General features: G+C 47.2%; 2 protein-coding genes across 4 annotated transcripts in view; one reads left to right on the top strand and one right to left on the bottom strand.

Moving 5' to 3' along the window:
- Nucleotides 1–18,747, bottom strand: part of LHPP (phospholysine phosphohistidine inorganic pyrophosphate phosphatase) — a 72,723-nt gene extending 53,976 nt beyond the window's left edge. For all 3 annotated transcript variants that reach the window (XM_069020226.1, XM_069020225.1, XM_069020227.1), the window contains exons 1-5: nucleotides 18,613–18,747; nucleotides 7,201–7,388; nucleotides 6,805–6,958; nucleotides 4,634–4,697; nucleotides 3,671–3,763 (exon numbers count right to left, since the gene is read on the bottom strand). In XM_069020226.1, the coding sequence (XP_068876327.1) occupies nucleotides 3,671–3,763; nucleotides 4,634–4,697; nucleotides 6,805–6,958; nucleotides 7,201–7,388; nucleotides 18,613–18,734 (621 nt within the window). In that variant the 5' untranslated portion in view covers nucleotides 18,735–18,747. The remainder of the gene's footprint in view (nucleotides 1–3,670; nucleotides 3,764–4,633; nucleotides 4,698–6,804; nucleotides 6,959–7,200; nucleotides 7,389–18,612) is intronic.
- Nucleotides 18,748–21,046: 2,299 nt separating this feature from the next.
- Nucleotides 21,047–24,182, top strand: NKX1-2 (NK1 homeobox 2). Its single transcript, XM_069020470.1, is given in 5 exon segments — nucleotides 21,047–21,092; nucleotides 21,095–21,141; nucleotides 21,143–21,221; nucleotides 21,322–21,483; nucleotides 22,408–24,182. Coding segments are annotated over 5 exon segments (903 nt in total). The 3' UTR covers nucleotides 22,977–24,182.
- Nucleotides 24,183–25,045: the final 863 nt, after the last annotated feature.

Raw genomic sequence — 25,045 nt, 5'->3', positions numbered from 1 at the left:
TAATCCCCACAGTCAGCAATGCCACTGGTGCTGCCTGTGCCACAGACCCAGAGCTGAAGCGAGGTGAGCAGCCAAAACTAATAAATCTTTAGAGATGCTCTTGGGGCGCTGAGGGGGAACCTCAGGTAGTTTCTGTCTGCAGAGTTTCAGCATTCATTAACTGATCACAGAAAAATGTCTGATCGGAAAAGGAATCACAGAGTAAGGAAATGAAGGAGGGAGAAGGATGAGAACACCCTGATTTGCCCAGCCCTGCTTGTGTTGCAGGGCAGTGTTTACCAGGACAAGCTCAGATGTTTTGGAGGCTGGAGCCCATGGAGGATGCAAACAGAGAGATGCACAGAAGGCAGTGTGCTAACTCCACCAGAATATCTAGCACAGAGAATGCTTCCAGAGTCAGACATATTTATGCCTAAACAGATTTTTTGCTATAGATTTAATAACTTTAATCAAGCTAAATGTGCCAGGACTATAAAGAAATAAAGCTTATACACCAAACCTTGATTAATGTATTAAGCCCCTTTACACAAGAAGTACAACAGATTTACTTTTCTCCCTGTTCTCCTTAGCCCAAGGAATAATCCCCCAGGCTTCAGGATCCCACATTACTGCTAATTTTAATCTTGTTTCTATCTTAGAACTCCAAAGGTGCAGGGCCAGACAGCTCTCACTGAGCTTTCAGCTGGACTGAAGCTTGAAACTTCCCTTGGCCACTTTTATTTTGGGATGGAAGATCTTGCCCCGTTGTGGCTGGTGAGCAAGGAGGGGACATTGGCACAGGAGCAGGTCCCCTGTGCCACCCCCAGGTGACCTCCCTCTGCTCTCATGCACCACTAACTCCCACCTGAGACTTGCAGGTGGCAGGAATGGGAATTGCTGAACTACCAGTAGTTTATGGACTCCAGCACGACCTGCCATAACTCCCATTAAAACAGGATAATTTGCTACAGAGAGAACTTTTTATGATTATATAAAACTACCAGAACCTTAACATTATTTAGGTTTTATTGTAAAGCTGTAAAAATCATCCACTGTTACAGCTGCCTTAAAACACATGAATTAGGCATTTCAGTAACCTTTAAGATGTGTTATTCTTTGTCATAGTACTGAACTGTCAGATAGGTCTGGTTACCTCTAAGAGGTTTAAATTTCCAATCTATTAAAGTAATACTGGCAATCTGTTATTTCTAGGCCATTGAGGAAAGGTTAAAATGAAAATTGGACTTTGGGGAGTTCCTCTTATTCTAAGTGCAGGCTGAAAACATCTCAGCAGCAGAAGGCAAAGTCAGGGTCCCAGTAAGAAGCAGTTATCAAGGGAAACGACTGCTGATAACTTTATTGATTAAAGCAGCTTGAGGAATTTCAGAATTGCCACTGTCTCAAATTACTGTGGTGAGACAGCTTTATTAAAAAGGTATTTTTCATTAAAAGCCAAGTGAAAGAAAATTGTAATACGTTTTCAAAAGTACAGCTCATCTAAAATGGTTTAATGATGGCATGGATTAAATGCATTCCACAGGTGGAATAAATTATTGGAATAAACATTTTGTAAAAGCAAAGGCAAGTAAAACCAGCCCCTGTCATGTCACTACAAATGCAGATTAAAATGTAATGCAGTGCATTACAGGAACTTACTGAAGTGAATATACTGAGGTTTTATTACTGGGTACCACGAACTAAACCAACCTGCAAATCCTTCTCCAAAAGTACACTAAAGTTGCAAGGTCAAGCACTCAAAAGTTAGGAAAAGATGTCAGAATTAAGGCAGTTTGCTTGGCTGTAATTTGTTCCTCCTACACGTGTGTAAATCATGATGCAGGCTTTAACTCCAGCAGTGGGGATTATTTTTTCCATGGTGGAAAGCATGGAGTGACTGGTGCCATTATCCAGTGATGTCTGCTGCATTCCTCCTGGTTTGGCACACACTCCCTTCATCTCCAATCTCTCTGAATATAAAATACTATACCCATATTAGAAACTACATGAAAAAAGAGCCAAAACTCTGACAAAATACAAAGTTAGGCACTAGTAGCACCATGGCAAAAGCAGAGAATGGGTAAACTATCTCTCCTGGGGACTATTGCTGCTTTTCTGTACCCAAAACAAATCCTCCTGAAGCTGATGGGAAGCACCCACTGGGGCTCATCCTATGGGACCATTTTTGCCAGCCTGGTGATGCATTCCATCAGATTTGTTTCCTGGGGCAAGGATTTAGAGACAGGAGTTCTGGTGTTGCATCCCTGTAATGGTGCCTTCCCTCAGTGGTCCTGGCAGTCCCTGAGCTGGGAAAAAGTGTCTGAGGAAAACTGCACCTCCCTGCCTATGGAAAAGGGAAAAACTCAGCAGTAACACCTTCCCTCCTACTCCTGCACCCCAATCAACTCTGAGAGGACACACAAACCTGTATTTGTGTGATTTACACAAGGTATCCAAGGGCTGAGCTCTGTGGCTTGTGGGTTTTTTTGTTCTTTTTTTTTCTCCAGATAGTTTTTCTTCCAATGCTACTCTGAGTCTGAAAAGGATTTTGGGGTTTGCTGGTTGGATGAATGGATTGAATGACTGCTGTGGCTGCACCTGGGATATTCCAGGGATAGTCCAGACTGGGCTATCTTGTTCCTGGGAAGATATGGAGAGACTGAAGGGAGTACAGAAGAAAGCAGGGGGACTGAATGAAGGGAAGCAGCAGAGCTAAACCACACAGTTTAAGTAAAAAACAACTCCTGCAATGATAACAAGTCTGGAGATAACTGGATGGAGAAAATATCCAGGAAGGCATTTTGGCTGTTAACTAGAGTAAAACTAGAAATAAGGAGATGCAGTTTAGAAGGGAAATATCCTGATAAATCTCAGGAAAAGCTGCCTTCCCACAAAACCCACTGGGCTGAACATCACCCCCAGGGTACTGACAGTTGTTCAGCTCTCTGAAAACTACTCTGGACAAAACATTAATAACCACGGAGCAGGGAACATTCCTGCATGGGGAAAGAGATGGATTAGATGGCCCACTAGGTCTTTTCCATCTCCCCACTCTGTAATAAAGCAAAACCCAAGCACACTCTGAATTACAGGGCTATAATTTCATCTCCAGGCTCCAGGGACCTACAAGCCACCCAAACTTTGCTCCTGTTGTTTATAATGTCACCCAAACCCCCCTGATGGAATTATTGTGTTGTAATTCACTGCTGTTTGTGAGTCTTCTCATACCCATCCTTATGTGCTGTGTGACAGAACAACAAATCAATAAAGAGGAGCTGGGAACAACTACAGAGAGGGGGAAAAATGGGCTGTACTGAGGAAGCACGACACATTCAGTATGTTTCTGGAAAGACAGGAATATAGGAGAAGGTTTGGGGTCAGTCAGTGCTTCCCATTCACCAAAATTACAAAATATTTTACTTCTGCCCCCCCCTTTTATTAAAAAAAAAAAAAAGGCAGTCTGTGTGACAGCACAGGAAATAAATGACATTTTGGGATCAATCCCACCACCCTGCAGCCTCCAAGCAGACTGCCAGACACTGGGGCACCTCTGTTGCCTCTGCCAGGCATTAAGTCCTGGTCACATTCTCCTTCAGCCTCTTTTGTAACTTTTCAAAGTTACAGCAAAGCAGGAAAAAGCACCAGTGAGCAGAAACACACAGCACAGCCCGTGGTCACGGCACCTCAACCTTACCTGCTCCGGTGGAACTCCCAGCTCTGCCAGGGCTGACTCAAAAAACCTTTTTGCTGGTTTCCCCACAACCTCAGCTTGGATATCACAAGCATACTGGGGGAAAAAAAAAGAGAGAAACACAAAAAACACTGATCAGAAAAGGATTTGTTCAACTCTGTAACTCCAGTTATAAAACCTTTGTGATTATGGATTTTTGCCCTTAAGTAACACAATGGATTAGCAGGTGAAGGTAAATATCAGAGAATTTGGATAATAGAAGGGTTTTGAAGTTCTCTGGCAGGGGAGAAAATGCTCTTGAAACACCTCAAGGTACAAATCTTTCACGTTCTCCATCACTGAGTAATCTCAGTTCCAGTACTGCTCATTTTGTTAAGAGCATCACTCTTACAGCAAATATCCTTTATATAAAACTATCAAATGCACTGGAGGGCCCTAAAAGATTTACAGGATTTCTTCAACCACCTGATATAATTTTAATGATTCAAGTGAAAAACCGAGTTTCAAATCTAGGTTTTGAGAAGTTACATTTGAAAAAGGAGATTTTAGAAGTTACATTTTCCTGCAACTAAACATCAGTGCTATGCTGAAAAAAATTGTTTCTGGCTTGTTCCTAGACAAGGAAGAGCTTAACAGATAACATGGACCTGCAGGTTTTCCTGGGTATCTTGCACACAATATTCCACTTTTCTCTTCTCTGATTTCTCCTTTCAAGGGCCTCACTTGCAATAAAGGCACCACAATGGAAAAAGTTCACGTTTTAAATAAAACAAATTTAAACCAAAAAAGGAACAAAGGCAGAAAATAAATGAATCCACCCATCTTTAGAACGCAGCAAATGAGTTTCAATGTGTGGAAACTCCCCCCACCAAGGTGAGTAGTTACAGAAGATGACCCATATTTATCCCAGTTGCTCTTTTAACAAGGTGCACAGGGCGAGTAAGCATAATTCAAGCTATAAAATACCTCTAATGCCTTCATATATGCTCCAACATCAAGTTTCAGACCATCGGTTTCTTTATAGTAGCGTCTGGAAATGAAAGTGATAAAGTTCCCATGAAATGAAAACGCTGGCAGTTAAAGACAAAGAAACCACATTTTATTATTTCTGGGCCTTTATAGGTGTCCATATGGCTGCATAAAAAGTCAAGTAATCAGAAAATCCCAGGCCTTGGTTTAACACCAGGAGTTAAGGAAAGGACAGGCTCAGGACCATGCAACGCTCAGGGGAAGGATCCCAGACCAGAAACCCATCTGGGAACAACTTCAGTGGTTCAAAGGGATTTCAGTGTGCTTAGACCAGGATGGACTGGGCTGCATTTTATTGCACAGTGACAGAGACCCCCTGGCAGCTAAAAGATGAGGGCTGGCACCAACCAGCAGCTGTGATCCTTCATTGTGTCTGCAAGGAGACCTCAAACAGGATCATCACTGCTGCCTCAGCCCCCAACACAAGGAAAGCCTGTTTATCAGGGCTAAGAAAGCCCTCCAACCTGAATTTTGTTCCTTCTAAAAATGCTCCCGTTGCCATGAAGCTCATGGAATTAGAAGGTATCTTCAGAGAGTTTTTCTGGAATAGCAATTCACATTCACACAGGTCTTCCAAGCTCTGAGCAGAGCAAAGACAGGTTTCCACACGACAGGGAAAAAAGGTAGGATGAGCAGTCAGCTAAGATTTTATGCCTTATCCTTCTGCCATTTTCGATTATTCAGCACAGCCTTCCTTTAAAATGACCACTTGACCTTTGCTAGAACAGCCATTAACCTTCTATAGTCTGGCGTAAACAGCTTAATTTTCTGACAGTGGCATGACAGAAGAAATTACAAAGCCAATTCCCACTCTCAGCCCAAAACAGATGCTAAATGTAAATCATTCCATTTCCAGGAGCAGGGCACTCTGCTTCAGTGACTCTGACACTTTTGTTTTCTATGGAATGAACTAAAACTTCTCCCAAAACCAACCTGCTGGCCCAAGGCAGGCACCTTGCTAAGGTCCACCCAGTCGTGCTGGTTCTGCAGGTTAAAAATGAAGCTGGGTTTTGTACGTGGCCCTTTGCATCAATGAGGCTTCTCCAGGCAGGAGAACAATTCTCACAATTTATAATCTCCCTCCTTTGAGTTGAAGAACTCACCAGAGAACTTGTATTCACGTTACCTCAATGATCAGCCATTAAAAAACAATGTGCTCTTGGTGAAAACTGAGCTCTGAATATCCCAAAATCTTTATTTTCTTTAATGAAAAATAGTATTTCATAAAAGTAACAAAAAAGAGCTGTTTATATTAATGAATGACCAAATACTTTTATATGCACAGGGTACAAAGGCATTTTTGCATTGATCACAATGCAGTTCCTAAACAAAGGCTGATTCTATATTTAGCTTTGAAATATGGTATTACACAACACAAAATTTGATTATTTTATGTACATTAGCCATTCTCCTGTTGGCTCAACTTTTTCTCCTCATCCTTCTGAGAAACAGTAAGGATTTTTCAGCCCTGTTGGAGGATTAGAGCATGAGTGTCAGGTAAGGCAACACAATGAATTTAACTGCTCCTTCCCACTGATAAGTTCTCCCCTGCTGGATCAATAACCCACAAACTAGGAAGGGTTTTCATGCCCATTACAGTCTATTGAACCACTGAGCAAAGTTGTCACTGCACTTTCCCCAAGATAAATATGCACAGTCTCCTTTAAACCCATGCATCACGCAACAGATAAGAGTAACTCCTTGGAGGCTGTTGGGATTTGTCATTATTCAGCACAGGAATTAATAACTTCCTGCTTGAAATCTGTTTCTTTCACTATGAAAAATCATTTATATTCAGTTCAGAGAGGAACATGTGGCTACAGGCAGCAGTTAAACCAACAGTTCTCACCTCTGAGATACTAAATACTCACTCACTTGGGGGTCACACACCAAAACCCAAACTCTCCATTCTTATGAGGTTTTGAGGCTCTCTTAAAGCAACAAAAGTCCTCTTCGTTGACAGTTCCTGATCAGATCAGGCTCTCAGCACAGGCATACAGATTAAAAACTGAAAAGTTGGTACTGTGAGTGCCCACACTGTTTTTTGACCTTCATTAAAGATATTATTAAAAAATGCAGAGACTTCAGACAGACAGAGCTTAACTCACCCTTTTCCAAGGGAAATCAAAACAGGCTTCTCCATCTCAATCAGAAGTTGGAAAGCCTTATTAAGGTTTGCATAGGTGAAGTTTTCTGCTGCATCTCCAAGAACCACGCAATTTGGGTTTGTCTTATCAATCTCAGCAAACTCAGGGATAAGATCTACAGAAGGAGGAAAAAACCCCAAAATCACAAATCCCTCACCATTGCAGATCCCATGGAAGCGATGGCATTTCCCCAGATTCGTGTTTCCCTTCACTCATGTCGATATATGAATAAATAAATAAATCCTGCTCTGAATCAAGCGCTCTTCAGACACCTATTCATCCATCCTAAAGCAAAGGGGAAAACAGAGCATTTCCCCTCCCTCCCTCCCTCCCTGTGTCCCTGCAGTGCTGTCCCACCATCGTGCACCAGCAGGTGTGGCCTCAGGCCACGCTCCTTCAGGAGGTGACAGGCGGCCGGCGCGGGCGCGGTCACTTCGGCCACCGAGACGTCGAAGCCCATGGCCCGCAGCTTCCTCACGAAATTCTCCCGGGTGGCTTGGGTTTCGTTGGTGCAGAGCTGCAGCTTCAGCCCAGAGGCTTTGATCCTGTGGAGGAACAGCAGCAGAGGGGTTAAGGAGACAAAGAAAAATGGGATGAGAGTGTCAGTTCTGCGAAAAAGGTGAAGATATTCCAAACCAGCAGCAGGATCCTTTGCTGCAACCAGATGTACCTGAAATCCTGACTCTGGGCACTGCAGCTGCCAGGTAGATCAATGATGTTTTATCAACACTGGGGTGGATCCCCTTACACTTATCATTAAATCTCTCACAAAACCCCTGTGCTGTTACTTGGTGGGTAATTCTGAAAAAATCTGGCACTTCATGGGATTCATTAGTAAATGTTTACAGGTAAATGGCTTCTCAGGGGACGAAAACATGGCCACGAGTGTCCAGAAACAAGGACATGGTTCCTGTGGGTCAGTACTCTGCAAAAGTTGTGCTGTTGCCCCATTCCCTAAGTGTACAAGGCCAGGCAGGACAAGGCTTTGAGCAACCTGGGATAGTGGAAGGTGTCCCTGCCCACGGCAGGGGCTGGAATGGGATGAGCTTTAATGTCCCTTCCAACCCAAACCATCCTGTGATTCCGTGAATCCCCTGCAAGTCCTCTGCCTCTGAGCAGCTCTGTTTCCTGACCTGCTGTGGATGTCCTCAAAAAGCCTCATCCCCAAGGATGAGCTGTCAGCTGTTTGGAGACCCAATGTGTTTCAAAGTCGCCACAGAAAATCAGAAACACTGAAAATGTACCACAATTAAAAGAAATACACATTTGCCTAAGGGACTGTCACTCAGCTCCTCTAATATGTGAAAATGCCTACTTTTTGTCAGTATTCATGTGAATTTGTGCATAATTACCTTTGAGGATCTGAGCTCATGCAGTTCAGATACCTAGGTAAGTCTGGAACTAGGCTTCTAAATTCTTATAAAAATATTATGACTCTTCTTTGTATTAAAAAGAAAAAAGACTCTTCTCTTCAGGAATTCCCTGCATTGCTTCTGAAGACTACAATACATGTTGGGTCCATTTTGTAGGGAAGATGATCTCAATTGGTTGGTGCAAACACCAAAACCACTTTGAGACAACAGATCTGATGATGAACTTTCCATCAAAGGATTCTTGGAAATCCAGTCCTGACCCAGAGAGCCCCTTCTGCTCATTAAAACTGCATGCCAGTGTCTTCTTTAATAATGCTGGTGATTCATTTCTTTCTTATTATTTGTCTTTCCTAATCATAGATATGTGAATTATCAATTACACTTAGTGGTTAATTGCCCTTCATAAAGATAGCTTTTCTATTTTAAATTAGGCAGTTAATATATTGTAACTAATAGCATCCACTTGTACATTATAAATATATCTTCATTGATTGGAGCACCGAATGTGAGATTCACTCTCAAGTTAATGAAGCAATTGAGTGAAGAAGTGCAGGGTGTACCCAGGGAATAATTATTGTTAATGAATTATGATGTGACCTTCTCAGAACAATGAACAATTGGTGTGACAGTGGGATGACAATATTCCACATCTGTTATTCGAGACACGGTTTCAGCTGGAGTTAAAAAGCAAAGCAGTGTAATTTGGAGACACAACAAACTTTAACAGAGTGTGCCATGGTTAAAAAAAAAATTATTCTAAATGCAAAGCCTCTCTGCACACTCTCAGGGGAAAAAAAAATCCCATGATTCACAACTGCCTGGAAGTAGGCATTTGTTGAATTAGAATCTACTTTTTCTCTTCCTAAAGGTCAAAATAATGAATCCAGGGACAGCACCAACAGACAAACCAGCACCCTCACAGGTCAGCTTGGTGAAAGCATAGATTCAGTTTTCCTGTATTACAAACTTCACTTCTTTCTCAGCATTTTCAATGAAAACCAGACTGACATTTCTGAAAGGACTGACCAAAGCAGGAGGAGTCTGGACACTTCATGCCTTTGTGGCCACCAGCAATTACCATCCCAACAAATGAGCTCAGAAAATGTTTAGGATCAGGTCTACAGTGAGTTAGGCCAAGCTGGACAGAAAATGGGAGTCACCTGGTGACACATGAAGAGGACTTCCAAAAACATCCCGGAACACTAAATGAAAGAAAAATCCACAAAAACTCTAGACAATACTTATTTCTCTAAAAATATCTTTCTGATGAAAAGCCACCTTTTCCTTCCCAATTAGCATCTCTAAAAAGACCCCCTGTAAACTCCCTGCCCAATCCTTGCACAGAACAGGCACACTCACCTGCACATTCAGGATTACACACAGACACACACTGGGATGAATCCACCCCTGGATGCTCAGCACAGGGATGGTGACCTGAGCCTGCAGGCCAGCAAACAACTATTAAATCAGAACTTAAACAATTAGGGAGAGCTTTTACCAACAGCTCTAAGTGGGGGAAAACTTGGCTCCAATCACGTTTATAGCAAACCTTCCCCTCGGTTTCCCTGATCAGGCAGGTTTTGTACCAGGAGAAACTAAAAGAGGTGGCTTGAAGGTCTGTGTCTGCCAGGTGAGATGCTTTGCTCAGTCAGTCTCCAGGGCTGCAAAGCTTCAAGGGAAACCTCTAGCCTCTGAACTAACTGCTCACACTCCCAGCAAAGCAATGTACTCCGATTTCCACTGCTGGCAAGTGTGGGGATGTCAGGAGAAGAATAAAGAACAAGATTTGTAATGTGATGTCCTATAAGATAAAGAGCAAGGGATTAGGTACCTGCAAGTACAGAAGAATGGGGCAGCAGGAGATGAAATACACGACACACGTTTTATCGAGATCTCCAGCGTATTACAGATTTATCAGCAGGTCTGTTACAGAAGCACAGGCACACCCAGGCAAGCCATGCAATCAGGCCTTCAGCTGACTCCCACACATCGAGGCCGTGCTAAAGATCCCACTTGAACTCCATAAGCACCAGGAATCGATCCTGATTAGAGCACAAGGCGAGCACACGGACAGGCAGCACTGTGCAGGGACCCAGCATGGTCCAGGTAGCTGTGGACATCCCAAAGCTGCCTCTCCCTCCCTGTTTGGGGCCATCAGCAGGCTCAGCATCAGACAAATCCACTCAATTTCCAACATCACTGCTCATACCACTCCTAATGCCCACAAGCAGGAACAGGGGAGCTCGATGAGCTTGATTTAACCTGCATGAGGGGAGAGCAGCTTCTGACCTTCCAGGGTGTGACAAATGCCAAACTCAGCTAAAGTGGCAAAAGAAACTTCTCAGAGCCCTTCTTGGAGGGGCTGGCAGAGCAGGCAGAGCAGCAGGGAGCAGATGGAAGGCTCAGTGTCCCCTCCAGCTGTGTGTCACACAGGCTGTGCTGCCAGCGCCTGCTCTGCCAGGGAGCTGCCACAGCACACAGGCACTGAAGGAAAAAGTCACAAAAAGAAACTTCCAAGCCCCCAATTAAAAGTGGACAAATGAGCACTGAGCTACCACACCAGCCTTACCAGAAGAGGGATTTAAGCCCACTCCAGAGCCAAACAACCACCTGGTCACCCAAATGATCCCTAAATCTCCACCCAGGGCACCCACCTGGCTCCAGGCATGCCGTGAGCACCTGCCCAGGGGAGAGGTGGATGTGAGGGGTTTAATTTCAGCCCTGAGCTGCCCCTGATGCCTCAGCAGCTCTTTGAACTGACCTTTACCTCGTTCTGCTGGAGCAGGACACGGGGCTGAGTGACAATGTCCCACAATGCAATTACCATGCGTCAGATGAGCCGGTCCCTTACAAATCACCTCGAACTTTACACATCTGCTGGCTGTCAGCATCTGCCAGGCTCACTCACCCGAAAATAATGAAAAAACTCTCATTATTGTTCCATAACAGGTAAAGTGTTAGGACAATTATTAGACATCCTCACTGACCTTGTGCAGACTTAGCCAACTGCCCTTGCCAACCTTTATGGGCAGCCTTTGGGCACATAAAACACAAAACCTGTTCTTTCAGATGATGTAAAGGTTGTGACACCCGTAGGAAAAGCAATGGTCCTGGAATCTGGGCTGGGAACCATCACTCCTTAAATTCACATTATCCTGCACATGGCTGAAGAGACTAAGGAAAAGGTATAAGGCTAAACTTCAGATTTCCCATCTTTCCCCACTGTCTTTTGCAGTGAAGGTTCTTCCTAAGACAGGAGCAGGGGGAAAGCCCTGCCCACAGCCAGAGGTCCTGTGCAGATGGGCAGTGGGACAGAAAGCAAAACCCTGGAAGAGGCAACAAGCCTGAGCTTGGAGACTGTCCAACATCAACTTCAAAGGGGTTTGAAATGAGCTACATGAGATTTCCAGAATTGGTTTTTTATCCTGCTTTTGGTTTTTCAGAGTGCTTTGGAGTTTTAATTTCAAAGAAAGCATGTTGAACACTTTTGCTATTTGACTCTTTGGCATCAGTGGACAAATACCAGTGTGCTTCAGTGTAAACCTGTCAGCACTCTAATACTTTGTCTGGAACACAGGGAATCAACAGCACCTGCAACCAAACCACAAAGTAAAAGCAGGACTTGTGCAGCAACACCATCCTCCCACCTGGGCAGGGCTAATATTAGTGCCCTCTGCAAGGGCCAGGGTGCTGGTGCTCCAGGTAAAACATCTAAACACTTCCTGATCTTGCAGGCTTTTCCCAGGAGAACCTACCTCCCTGGGAGCATCACACACACCTGAGGATGCAAAAGGGTTTTCTGGCTCAGCACTGGCTCAGAGCAATAACCCCTTCTGGGGTCCAGCTGTGGAAATGCCTGGTGGGGGGACAGTAAATTTGCTCTGCTTAAAAAGTGTATTCTGTGGCAATCATGTGCTATCTTTTCTCTGCAAATCTGTAATCCTGCCATTCCAGTGGCAAAGTCATTATTTCAGAAGCCTGAGGGAGGCCATAAGAGCCTTTGCCCATCTTTACACGGCACAAGCCTCTCCTAATTCCATGGAAACACTGAATTCCCTGCTGTTTTTAACTCAGTGGGTTCAATGCAACCAGAGGACTGCAGATAAAACTCCAGGTTGTTCGTTCTCTACCCCAGTGCCCAAAACTTCCCGTTCCTCTGATTTCTGCCATCACAGCACATCCAAACTGCTTAAATCTTACTATCACGTCTCTGATGCCACTTTTGTCCCCTGATCTCTGGTGTTTCCCTTCACTGCTGTCCTGTCATTGGTCCTGAGTACAGCCAGGCTCATTAAAGCCCTGGTTCTCTGGTGATCCAACTTTCTGCTCCACGTAGCAAGGCTGCCCTGACAAATCCTTACACATGGCACTTTTTGGCCCCAATCCCTCTTGCATTCCTGTGCCTGAAACTCATCTCTACATCTGCTATCTCCCGAGCACAATTTCCTCTCCAGACCCATATGGCTCACCTCTCTCTAAATATAGAAGGGGATAATTTGGAGGCAATCCAAAGGAGGGATTGCAAAAGGGATTAAAAAATAGGAGGGCATTACCTTTGCACATGAATAAAAGCAGATTAATAGGCACACATGAAGGAGCCACAAGAAGAGGCCAATGTTACTTAAGGGTGGGAAGGGTGACATAAGGAAGGGTACAGTTATAAAAGTAAAGACTCTGGAAGCATCACTCTGAGACAGTGTTTAACAGCAAAAACTGGGAAAAAAAAATCACTAAATTGTAGCTGAAGGCAAACTTTAAAAACCCACCAGCACTTTTATTTAGGCATTTTGATAATGTTGAATTTTTCAGAGGTAGAAAGAAATCCTGGAAGTTGCACACTAAAACAAACACAAAGTCTGTGCTGTCATGAATTCTCTGCAAAGGCCATCAAATACAGCTGGATACCAGAATTACTGCCCAAATTATCTGGCACCATAAATCATAGTCCACCTCCCTGAAGAGCAGGGAGGACAACAGATCTGCAGGCAACAATATGCCACAACAGAGAAATCGAGAATTCAGTATTTAATAAAAATAACACATGCTTTTGAAGGGAATCTATAGAAAGGAAGCACAAAGCAGAATATAAGAAAAATCTCTCTGGTCCATTAAGTTCAGTTACAAGATGCATTCAAGGCTGCAGATTACCAAATCAGCTTAATGTATTACACCTAAAAGACTTTAACCACACTGCAAGTGGTTCAATAAGTAAACTCTGGTAGACCTTAAATAGCTGGTAAATCTCCACTTTGGGAGCTGCCAAAGGAAAAATCAGATCTTTGGGGATTCAGTTAGCATGAACCAGTCCGGAATATATTTATTTGCATTAAGCAAAATCTTTTTATGGACAACATAGTGAATGATACTCCAACAGCTTTCATTCTGTGCAAAAAGAGGGGTCTCTGCCTGTGGCAGGGGGTTGAAACTACATGATCTTTAAGGTTGCTTCCAACCCAGACTATTGCATGATTCTATGAAGCTGCTAATTAAAAATTAAAATATTTAATTTTTAAAACTCCATTAAAAATTCATTCAAAACCAAGTTATCTTTGACAGGGTTGAATTCTCACTTTGTACACAAACAGCACCTGTTTGTAAAGAAGGAATTCTATTTCTGAGACCCTAAAGGTTAATGATGTGCAAACTCCAAAAATGCAAGCACTTACTCCTGCAATTTGTGCAGATAGCAGGTGAGCACCCACAACTTCAGGGACACAGATCTTTTTAAAGAAATAATGAACGCTGCTAATTAGGAAAGCAAATATGGGCTAGGAACACACACTGCTCTCAGCACACTGAGACCACAGCTAATGTTACAAACTGGAGTGGAGCTGAGACAACTCTGCACCCACTGAGGATCAGTTCCTGGGTCCCTTTCTGGCTCTGCCAGGGAACAGCTACATGACAATAGAGAAGAGCTTCATTTTTTGTGTCTCTGCTGCTTCAGGAGGGCAGTGACACCTGGGTCACTGGGTTCCTTTGGGTAGAAAGCACAAAGAGAGTCAAGTACAAAAAACAAATGAACAGATATTTACACAAGAGTCTGTATAGTTTACTTGAAGGTCTCTTTCTAGGAGGAACAACTCCTTTACTATCACATGTTCTGAAGGCACAGCAAGCCTTGGAACTCTGAACATCTGCACAGCCTGTGCTAAGCCACACTATCTGCTGTGACAACAAAGATTTCCTACTCCTTGTGGCACACACACTTCCAAAGGGCTCTTTGTGAGCTCCCAACTCGACTGAACCCCCACGCCCTGAATTGTTTTACAGTCCCAGTTCCGCTTGTTCTCCTCACAATCTTCTCCTTGTTAGACTCTCCAGGTATTTTATTTTAACAGGACTGTCCAGCTGCTCCCCAGCCTCCCTGCTCCCCAGATTTCCGCTGCCCTTTTCAAGGGCTCTGTACAAAGCTGTGCTAACAGATGCACTATCCCAGCCCAACAACAGGATGTTGTAAACGTCCAGCCACTGTGTGCTTTTCATATGGATATGCTAATGGACACACTATCAGCACACAGCTGTAAATGCAAATGCCAGAGCACAGCCTGAGCATCTTTTATGGATGTTTAACCACCTTCTGTCTTGTAAGGGACCAGCTCCCTGCTATTTGTAAGATAAAAAGCAACTAGCTCACCTCGTGTCAATGCTGTGTAAATCGATTAAGACAATAACAGCACGGCACTGAGGCTCTGTTAGGGCTGGCTCCAGGAGAAGCCTTTAAGTCACCGATGGCCTTTCTGATCTTGTCCATGGGCTTTCAGATCTGCTCCAAAGCATCTGCCAGTGAACTGCACGCGCTGGGAAGAGATGGGTGGAGTTTACTAAACTTTTTCAAAGATATGCCACAGTAAATTAAATAATCAATAAATATCATGTCTTAAAAGTTTAAAAGGATATATTATCGAGCCGCTTTTGGATTTTTTTTTTAGCCACCCACTGCTCTAAAATCCCCACATAAAGATAACAACAATAGTCCCTGGAGAATTTAGAGACATTCCTGGCTCCTGGGTTAAACCAGGGGTGTCAATACCCTTTGGCACATGGGTGCCTGGCTGCCACAGCCTGGATGAGTAGCAAGGATCCAGATTCACCTCATCCCTTGGGCACAGGATAAGCTCTGCTCAACAAACACTCCTGTAGTTCACGTTCTCAGCCTCCAACCCACCAACCCCCTCTCAGAGCGCACTGGGTCCTACAGTATTTCACAGGTAGGATTTATCAGGGCTGCAGGCACATCAGCAATAAATAAAGCATTCCCAGCTGTTACACTTAGCATTTCACCACAGGTTATACCAACTATACCAACCTCCTTTCTCAGGAGGGTCTCTACAGCACTGGGAAGTTACCAAATGTCACCTTGCTCAGGGTGTTGCAGTGTCCATCAGCTTCTCTGGCCATGTTTCTGCTCCATCTGACTGTAACGTTAGCTAAAAACAAACAAACAAGAGGGAAGCACCCCTCTGCAGCCATCACAAAGAGAAACCAGGCCAAATTCTGCTGGCAGAAATTACATTGCTGCTCTCTCAAACACCAACTCAAATAACTGCACAGCAGAATTCGGCTGAAAAAAAGAGAAATAATGCAGCAAATGTAGTTTTAAGAGGTCAGAATGGCTTCAGTCACATGAAACCACTGACAAATTAGTATGTTTACTTATCATTTTTATTGGAGTGTACTATATGTTGTTACACTAAGTTAATTGCTGTAATGGGGGAGATGATGTAGCAAGACAGTCTGAAAATAAGAGGTCAGCTGTCATGTTGTAAGAGTCCTTATCTGTACTATGAGTTATCAAAATGGTGTTTAAGATTTCTGTTGGACATACATATGCACTAAAAGATGTTAGACAGCTTTTTTAGCAGAGGACCGTAGCAATTTGAATTAGTTATAAAATTCCTTTCTATATGCAATCATGACTCTTCAATTGATTAAAAAAAAAAGGAATTAATTAAAAAAGAGCTCCTTTTAGCTTTGATCCGTCTGCTTGAAATCACCCAGCTGTACTGTGATGCAGACACAAATATTAATGACCAACTGGCAATAGGATAATGAGTCAATAAAGATTTTAAATGGTGTGAGCCAGAACAATTACTAACCTAATAGGCAGATAAATAAGCCTACTTGACTTTACCCAAGGAAAATGATTATTCTTCACCACTTACATTGAATGACCTGAACAAAGTGGTTTGGTGGGGTTGTTTTCCCTTCCTGGCACTTTTCCATTCTGTTGTCCCCAGTTCCCACAGCTACGACCACTGCTTCTCCACTGCTCACCAAATCCTGCCCAAATGAGATCAGCCTCTCCTGCACAGCATTCCAGAGACAGATGCTGGATTGCATCTCCAAACTCTCCTCAAAGACCCCTACAGCCCCTCCTTCCACACAGACAGCCAGGTCAGATTAGCTGCCAAGGGCTTCCTGTGACTAAAAAGGGCTTAGACATTTCCAGGACTTCCAGAGAAAGCTCATAATTTCCTACATTTAGCCCAAGGCCAGAGTTTTACTGTTGTTTCATCAGCATATTTCTGATGCTACTGTAAGTTAGACTGCAGTTTATGTGGCCTCCATGCAGGAGGTTTCAGCAAATGCAGTGACAAAGGTTATTAAATAAAAGCTTGCAACCCGGCAGAAAATGAAGTTTAAAATCTAGAAGCAAAAAAACCAATGTCAAAAGCATCTGGTGATCCACAATACAGGTATTATTGAATATGTCCTGGTTTTTAAAGGAACGATCTGATCTCTGACAGCAATAATGCAGTTGTTGTTATTTATGCTTGGTTTGGCCATGCCTGGAGGCCTTGGCTATGATCTGGGCTGTCCCAGGCTGTGCTCTGCACATGCACAATCCCTTGAAAGAACCAGGATTTCAATAGAAACAACTTTTCCCTCTGCCTAGTTTCACTGAATTCCCTTGGAATGCTGCTCTCCCCTTGGCTGTCCTGGCATCCGCAGCTTCCCCTGGCCAGCTGAGCACCACAAACTGGCCAAGAGCCTCAGTAAGCCTTAAACTTACTTCAAATATTGCTCTCTGACAGCACTGGGAACTCTGATCCACCTGATAACACCTCCTGTGCCTCCTACATGTGTACCAAGAAATATGAACAAAGACACAATTATGCAAAAAAAACCCAAACACAAAAAACCCAAACAAACAAAAAACCCCCAAGCAGCAGAGTTCTGTTATTACCACTTCAGTTGGATCATCTCCAGTTCTGCCTTTCCATGGTGGTTCCACCAACACTTAGGCACATATTTAACTAACCCATTATGATTAGTTTTACTGGTTTCAGTATTTCTTCCTGCGTATTTTCCTGCCCAATAGTGCACTTGTCCCAAGTCTGTGCTGAGTGACCCCAGAGGACAGAAGCTGCAGAGGTGCTCACCAAGCAGCACTGTCAGTATTTCACACGGGATCAGAATTTAGACATTTAAAACATTTTAAGTGGGGTACATGCAGCAGCACAGAATCGCAGAAAGGTTTGGGTTGGAAGGAACACTACAGTTCCAATGCCCTGAAATGGGCACAAACACCTTCTGCTATCCCAGGTTGCTCCAAGCCCCATCCCACACTTGCCACGTGAAACAGATCTGGATTTTCTGCAGTGTGTGAGTGAAACACCACACACAGCCAAAAGGCTCTTCCAGAAATTCACACAATCAATACTCGTCTTTAAACAAAGTTCTCCCTGCGGCCACTGCTCTTCCCTGGCCCCATCCTGCTCCTCTGGTCAAGCAAGGCCAACACAGACACGCTGCTGAGTCAACCTAATTAATCAAAGTTAGTTAAGTTAAAGTTACTTAGCTTGTGCTACCTGCACAGCATCACCCAGCTAAAAGTGAAGGACTTCCCCACCTGTGGGCACTGGGAGTAGCTAACCAAGACCACGCGTTGCTTTTGAGTCACTTCCAAGCTGGGCAATCATTAACCCCAGCTCAGACATTCTCCATTTTTGAGTCGCAAATTCCCTGCAAGAAGTCCCAGCTAATTTGACAGAAAAGTTAATCGATTTACAGAAGCTCCGTGTCTGTGTGGGTAATATTTAATAAACGATTACCAGGGGATGGTGCCAGATCTCTCACCCACTGCCAGCTCCTGCCACACATGCGGTGACAGCAGCAAACACAGAACCCCGCGCCGTGCGCCTCCTGCACCGCCCCGGCCTCTTCTCCCCATCAGCCCAGGGTCTGCGGGCTCCCTTCGCCTAAATAACCCTAAAAGGCACCAAGCTAACCCCCAAAAGCTCCCGTTTCCTGTCCGGGCCTTACACAGCACAGCGGGGACTGGACTCCAACCACCTTTAGGAGCTGCCCTTCGGTGCAGCCCCAAGCCCACGCCGCGCTTTGGGGACTCCCCGTCTCCGCGGGTCCCCCCGGCCGCCTCCCACCCACCCACCTGCGCACGGCCTCGGCCGAGCCGGCGATGGGGACGCCGCCGTCGGCACCGCTGTCGTAGAGGACCCCGCTGACATCGAGCAGCAGCCCCCGCACGGCCCGGGCCCAGCCCCAGCCCGCCATGGCCGCGCCGCTCCGCCCGCCCCGCTCCGCGCCCGGCGCTGCCGGGAAATGCAGTCCCGGCCTCCGCTCCGCCCCGCAGCCCCGGGAATGCGATCCGCTTCGAACGCCCGGGGCAGGGGGAAAAGCACGGAGAAACCGCGGCTGCCCCATCCCTGGGAGCGTTCAAGGCCAAGCTGGGTGTGGAGCAACCTGCTTTAGCGGGTTGTATCCCAGCCTATGGCAGTGGAGTGGGATTAGACGATCTTTAACGTTCCTCCCGACCCAAAGCATCCTATGATCCATATGACAACCAAGAAAAAAACCCCTCCACTGACTCATCATATAAAGAATTTTACAAACACAGATAAGATTTTATCAGCTGTGTTCCAGCTTTACAGATAGTATTTTTTTCCCCCAAATATATTCTCCTCGCTAATGCCATCAATAGCACACCACGACTGCCAGAACGTGTAAGGAGCTGTGGTGGAATTATAGTCCATTTTGTTTTAAGAAAAGCAGAGGAGCCTTGGCAGCATTGATTTGCATCACCGCTTCTGGAATAGCCTCTGGCTTCTCCCTAAAGATAATATCTAAACTGTGAAATTCATTAAATAGACTCAGAAATGGATCAGGTTATTTAAAACAACATTACTAATGGCACAATATCTCAGCTGTCTGCAGCGATAGTGAACATTGTCTTGGATAGTGTTATCAGTCCAGGACACCCGCTATGAATATTGATCCATAGCTTGTTACAGCCATCACTTGCCGTCAGGACAGGTCAGGGTTGAAACCCACCTAGCATCAAAGCAATTTAAAGACAGCACTTGGGCTGAATTTTAATGCCTGAGCTGGGAAACGGACCAACTTCAGAGTGCTGGAACTAATCCGCGAGTGTGTGCCTTTCCACATGCATGTATGTTTGCAGGTTGTGTGCATACACATGTGAAGCTGATGATATTTGAAGATGTCTGCTAGCTCACAGATTAATCTCAGTGCTGCAATTTGCCTTCTCAGCTCCCACAGACTCAACAACTCAAACGGAAGTATTTATAGTCTCACACATACCAGATTTTTTTCCTAGTTCACCACTTCCTGCATCCCCAAAACCAAGCTTTAGCCACCTTTAGCCTGTGTGTGTGAAGTCCTCAGGCCAGAGCTCCCTTCTCTTCTACATTCTTGTGGTAGTCTACCCCAGAGGCCGGTGCCAAATGGGCTCTTGGATAATTAATACAATTTCAATCACATCTCCCTTGCACATCATCATCATCTCCTCTTCTTGCTCTCCCCTTATCTTAAGGCCTATGCCAAGAATTATTTGTGAGCCCAATTCTGCTGAGGCTTAGACAGCTGTGAAGAGAAGGAGGGCTGTGCTCTGCATTGTTCCATAGGAATAGAAGCAGGGGGAGTAGCGAATTCCTATTGAGGGCTGCCCGCCCTGGCTGAAGGGTGCCTTTCCCTAATCTATCTAATGATTTGTGGCACTGCCAAATGCTGAACTGCTAAGGAGAGGGAAAAGCATCCCCTGAACAGATACAGATGTGCCAAAATACACTGCAAACACATTTTCAATAAGCAGGGCTGGCTAGAAGTGGTCACGGGGCTGGCACACAGTGGGCAGGCTTGGCCTGCTGTCACCTACCCTGTCCCAGTTATAGGTATGAACAGGCAACAGAGTGTTTCCCCCCAGGACAGGGAGGGTTGCTCAGGGGTTTGCTCAGGGGACAGAAGCTCCTCCAGCACAGGCAGGCCTCAGTTTCCCTTCCTACTAACTGGGAATAGTGTGAACACCACGGGTGAGTTGCAGGAGTTTGGCCCAGAGTCTGAACCACACTGATTCCAAGCTGTTCCCAAACAAAAAGCTGCTCGTTTCTCCCTGAGGACCAGGCAGTAGCTTCACATCTCAAACAGTGGCTGCTGGCACAGGGAGCGCCTGGAGCTTGGATCCTGCCCAGTGCAGCAGAGGGATGCAGGAGCCATCCCTCCACCCTGGGTGCCTCTGAACACAGGGCTCACCCCGCTGGACCCGCACAGAGCGGGGGAGCTGCAGGTGGCTCAGCAGAGGGCGAGGGGACAGGTGCAGTCGGTGGCTCTCCGGGCCCCGGGGGACACCAGCGGCCGTCGGTGCTGCCGCGTCTCTGCTCCGGCGGAGGACTCGGCTCTGGTGCCAGCTGCTCCTGGCCGCCCCCGGCCCACCTCTCTGCGCGTTTCCCCCCCAGCCCGGGGCAGGTAACGGGAAAGCCCCGTCGCCGGGAGGCTGGGATGGAGGGAGGCGCCCGCTGCGCCCCCGCGGAGCCAGCACGGCGGGGAGGGGGCGCGGGGGCGGCGTGCCAATGGCTGCGCTGCCCCCTCCTCTGCCCCCACCCCGCCGCCGGCCCCTCCGCCTCCCCGGCCGACCCTCCTCCCCGCCGCTCACTCCGCGCCGCCAGCGCCGAGCGTGCGGCTCGGGAGCGGCCCGGCTCCGCGCCCGGCGCTGCGCTCCGCCGGCTCCGCGCTGGGAGCCAGCAGGTCTCCGGGAAGCGCGGAGGGTGGGGTGGGATGCCGGAATGCCCGGACCGCGGGGCCAAGGCGGCCCCCATCCATCATAAAATCTCCTTCTCCATCTTAGACATCCTGGATCCCCAGAAATTCAGCAGAAGACGCGAACCGGCCGCGGGGAGCTGGGGCAGCGCCCCCCGCTCGGGCGAGCGGGAGAAAAGTTTGGGAAGAGTTGAAGTAGGAAAGGACGCTGCTGCTCCCGGCAGCGGAAGGAATAAACTAGAGGCACATGGTAGGAACGCGCTCGAGTTTCTCCGGCCGGCGCTGGCGGGGGCGCGCAGGTGGAGGCTCCGGCAGACGGGGACCCCCGGCCCCGCGCCCGGCGGGACGCGCTCCCCGCGTGGGGTCCCGCAGAGGCGAGGGAAGGGGGGCTGGAACTGGATTTTAATGATGCAAAGGGAAAAGTTCTCGATATCCGTGTGCTCTGCCCTGCTCCTGGAGTGCGGAGCATCCTCTGCCGCCCGAGCAGGAGGGCGCACATCAGGGCGCGCCGCCGTCCCATCCCGGCGCCGGACGGCTCTTAGCGAGGCACCGCACGGGGTTTTTCCCCCAGCAAGGGCGGCCCCCGGGCGCTCCTTTCCCCGGGGCCTCAGCGGTCGGCTGCCCCGGCCCGCGGGCCGGCCGGCTGGGTAATTGCTCAGCCCGTCCCCACCGGAGGATGCCTTAGCTCCCGGTGATCGATATCCTATTACCGACTCCCGCCTATCTCCTGCCCGCAGCTTGCAGGTGCCCACTTCAAACCTCCTTCCCCCGGCCTGATCCTAATATTGTTCGATTAAAACTTACCTTTAATAGATGACATCTATCGATCTGGCCCTCGCAAATCTGAAACTCCATTAGCGCAGGGATGGGGAGGGGGGGAGGGGATTTATTTCGCTTCAGAAGGGGACTTTAATAACTTCTTTTTTAATTGGTAAGAAATCCATATCGACGGCTCCCCCCCTCCCCGCCGCGGATGCGGTGGCACAGCAGGGGACGCGGGGGGGGGGTCTCTGGCACGACGGGCGGAATTTTTCTCCCCTTTATTTTATTTTATTTGTAATGATTGTTCTTATGTTGGGGGGAGGGAGGGATGTGGGAGCAGAAGCGCGGGGTTCGGAGGGGGGCCGGGAGGAGAGTGCGCTATCCCCCTGACAAGCCCCGCGATCTCACCTAGATGTGCACGCCCCGCCGGAGAGCGGCGCCGAGGACGCGGGGCAGGAGCGCGACGAGGAGGACCCGAGCGGGGACGGGACCGGCACCGGGAGCCCGCCCGGGCCGGAGGAGCCGGGCTCGCCGCGGAGCGCCCGGCGGCGGAGGGCAGAGCCGGGCTGCGGGAAGCCGCGGCGGGCGCGCACCGCCTTCACCTACGAGCAGCTGGTGGCCCTGGAGAACAAGTTCCGAGCCACGCGGTACCTGTCGGTCTGCGAGCGCCTCAGCCTGGCGCTGTCCCTCAGCCTCACCGAGACGCAGGTGAAGATCTGGTTCCAGAACCGCCGCACCAAGTGGAAGAAGCAGCACCCGGGCGCCGACGGGGCGGCCCCCGCAGCATCCCCCGCGGCGGCGGCGGGCGGCGGCAGCCCCAGCCCGCCGGGCCCCGCCGCTCTGCCCTTCCAGACTTTCCCTTCCTACGCCGCCGCCAACGTGCTGGTGCCGCCGGCCGCCCCCTTCCCGCTGGGCGCTGGCCCCGTCGCTCCCTTCCTGAGCCCCGCGTACCTCGGTCCCTTCTACGCCCCGCACCTCTGAGGCGGCAGGGCCGGGGCAGTCCCCGGGAGCCAGGAGCGCACCTCAGCCCTTCTGATCCAGCGGGGAACACCGTCATCGCTTCTGCTGCTTGCATGGCGAGTAGAAGTGTAAGAAAGTTGATTTTTCCTAGGCGTCACGGCAGCATGCTTAACTTTGACAGAGAAAAAAAAATCCCACTGTAACCACTGGATTTTATTAGCACATTTGAGATGTAATTATAGGTGTTGGAGATGGGAAAAGTAACCCTCTTACACACGCCTGACACTAATTCCCTGCAGATTCTTCTCCAAGTTCATTGTTAAGATGCTCCTCGTTGCTGTTCGGCTTGCCAGCACATGTCTGAAGCCTCGAGGGCTCGGGAGCTGTGGCACTCGTTAGCACTGCAGTGATCCTGATGCTGATGAGGGTGCAGGCGGCCGTGTCGAATCCCAGGGATGCTCGCCAGTGAAGACGTCCCCAGGCTCTGACTGTGCTCATGGGACTCTACTGAGCCCTGTTTGACCCACGTTTCATTATCGTTTCTGAAAACTGCCAGTCGTGTTCTTGGCACCCTACCTGGAGGAGAGCTTTTGTTTGGGAAGGTGCAGGAAAATGCAGCTCCGTGTCATCAAGAGACAAGAAGGAAATCTGCCTGGTCAGTGGGAAAGAGTTCAACTGCTGCTCATGTCCATGGCCTCTCTTCCTTTCTCTGCAGTTCATTCCCAGTGACTTCACAGGTTTTGGATAAGAAGTCTAAAGATCATTCTTTTTGCAGAGAACAGTTGTTCTTGTAATAACACAGCATTAGTGCCAAATGAGGCAGAAAAGAAAACATAAATCATAGAAAATTATTACATTATTCATTTCTTTAAAAATGGGGCATTTGTGGTAGAAAGTAAGTAAAACACAGAATTTCCAGCATGCTGAGACCTATTTTCCCTAACAGAGAAACACACGCTTTTTCTGGTTTTGCTTTTTGGAGCATTTGTTAGAAGGAAAAAATCACATTTCATCTTCATCGTTACAAGCACTGGAATGAAAAGGAATTTTAGCTGGGGGCTCATCTGTCCCTGAACAGACGGGAAGTAATTGGTTTAAAAAAATCTGTTTCATGCAGTTTTACAAATTATTACAACACAGTATTCCAGACTGTATCCTCTTGGTCTCTGACAATGCTTTAAAGTACACATTGGCTCTCCAACCAAAAAACGTAGTTCATAAATCCTATCTAGCTCTTGTGTTGGTCTAAATAAAAAGAGTTTTTAAATTATTCCCTGTTTAATTGTTTTTAATTGTCCCTGGATGAAGCACTGTCTGCTTCGTGGACTATCTGCCTACCTGGTGTGGATCTTGATGGTCCCTGTGTTGCATGTCAGTGACTGTGGGTGATACCTCATCTCCTCCAGGCTGGCTGTGAGGAGATGATTGATGGGACAAGCCTCTCTTGCAAAAATCACCCTCCTGACTTCCAGCTTTGCAGGGATCAAGAGCAAGCCTGGGCCAGCTGAAATGACCTGAGGTTGTCTTTCCACACTGAGAGGAGGAACCCAGTGTCTTCTCAGTGATTTGCAGAGCTATTAACAGAATACAAAGTTCACCTCAGGTCACGGGTTTGGAAGTCATAACTGCTGTATGAATTTGTTTACTTGCAGGTTAATTAAAAGTAACTTTTTAACCTTAATTTAAGTTAGAGTTACAAAAGACGGGGTCATTTCAGCTGCTTGGGGTGCATCCAGAGCTGCCTTCCTTTCTAGCCGGGCAATCAGCAGTCCCTGGAGTCTGAGCCATCAGGTCCCCCCACTGCTGACAAACTGTGTGTCCATTTCTGTCCACCTGTGGGCAGTTAAGAGCTCAAGCTCTGCAGGAAGGGAAAGGCATTCCTGTAGGCTGGTCTAGTCTATTTTCTCTGCCTCAAGTTAGGACTAACTAGACCTAAATCCTCTTGACTATTTGTAGCCTCCTACTTGTGATTGTCATCAATGTCCATACAAAAAAGAGGTCTTGATATCACTTTGCTGTCACTCTAAGAGGTTCCCAGAGCATGATACGGTTGGTTACCCACAGTGTCCTGAGATCCCTGCTAAAAGACA

Source organism: Aphelocoma coerulescens, chromosome 6, assembly GCF_041296385.1.
Source record: "Aphelocoma coerulescens isolate FSJ_1873_10779 chromosome 6, UR_Acoe_1.0, whole genome shotgun sequence".
NCBI classification, from domain to species: Eukaryota; Metazoa; Chordata; class Aves; order Passeriformes; family Corvidae; genus Aphelocoma; species Aphelocoma coerulescens.
The sequence above is the reverse complement of the archived record's forward strand: the minus strand, read 5'-3'. Positions and strand labels throughout refer to the sequence as shown.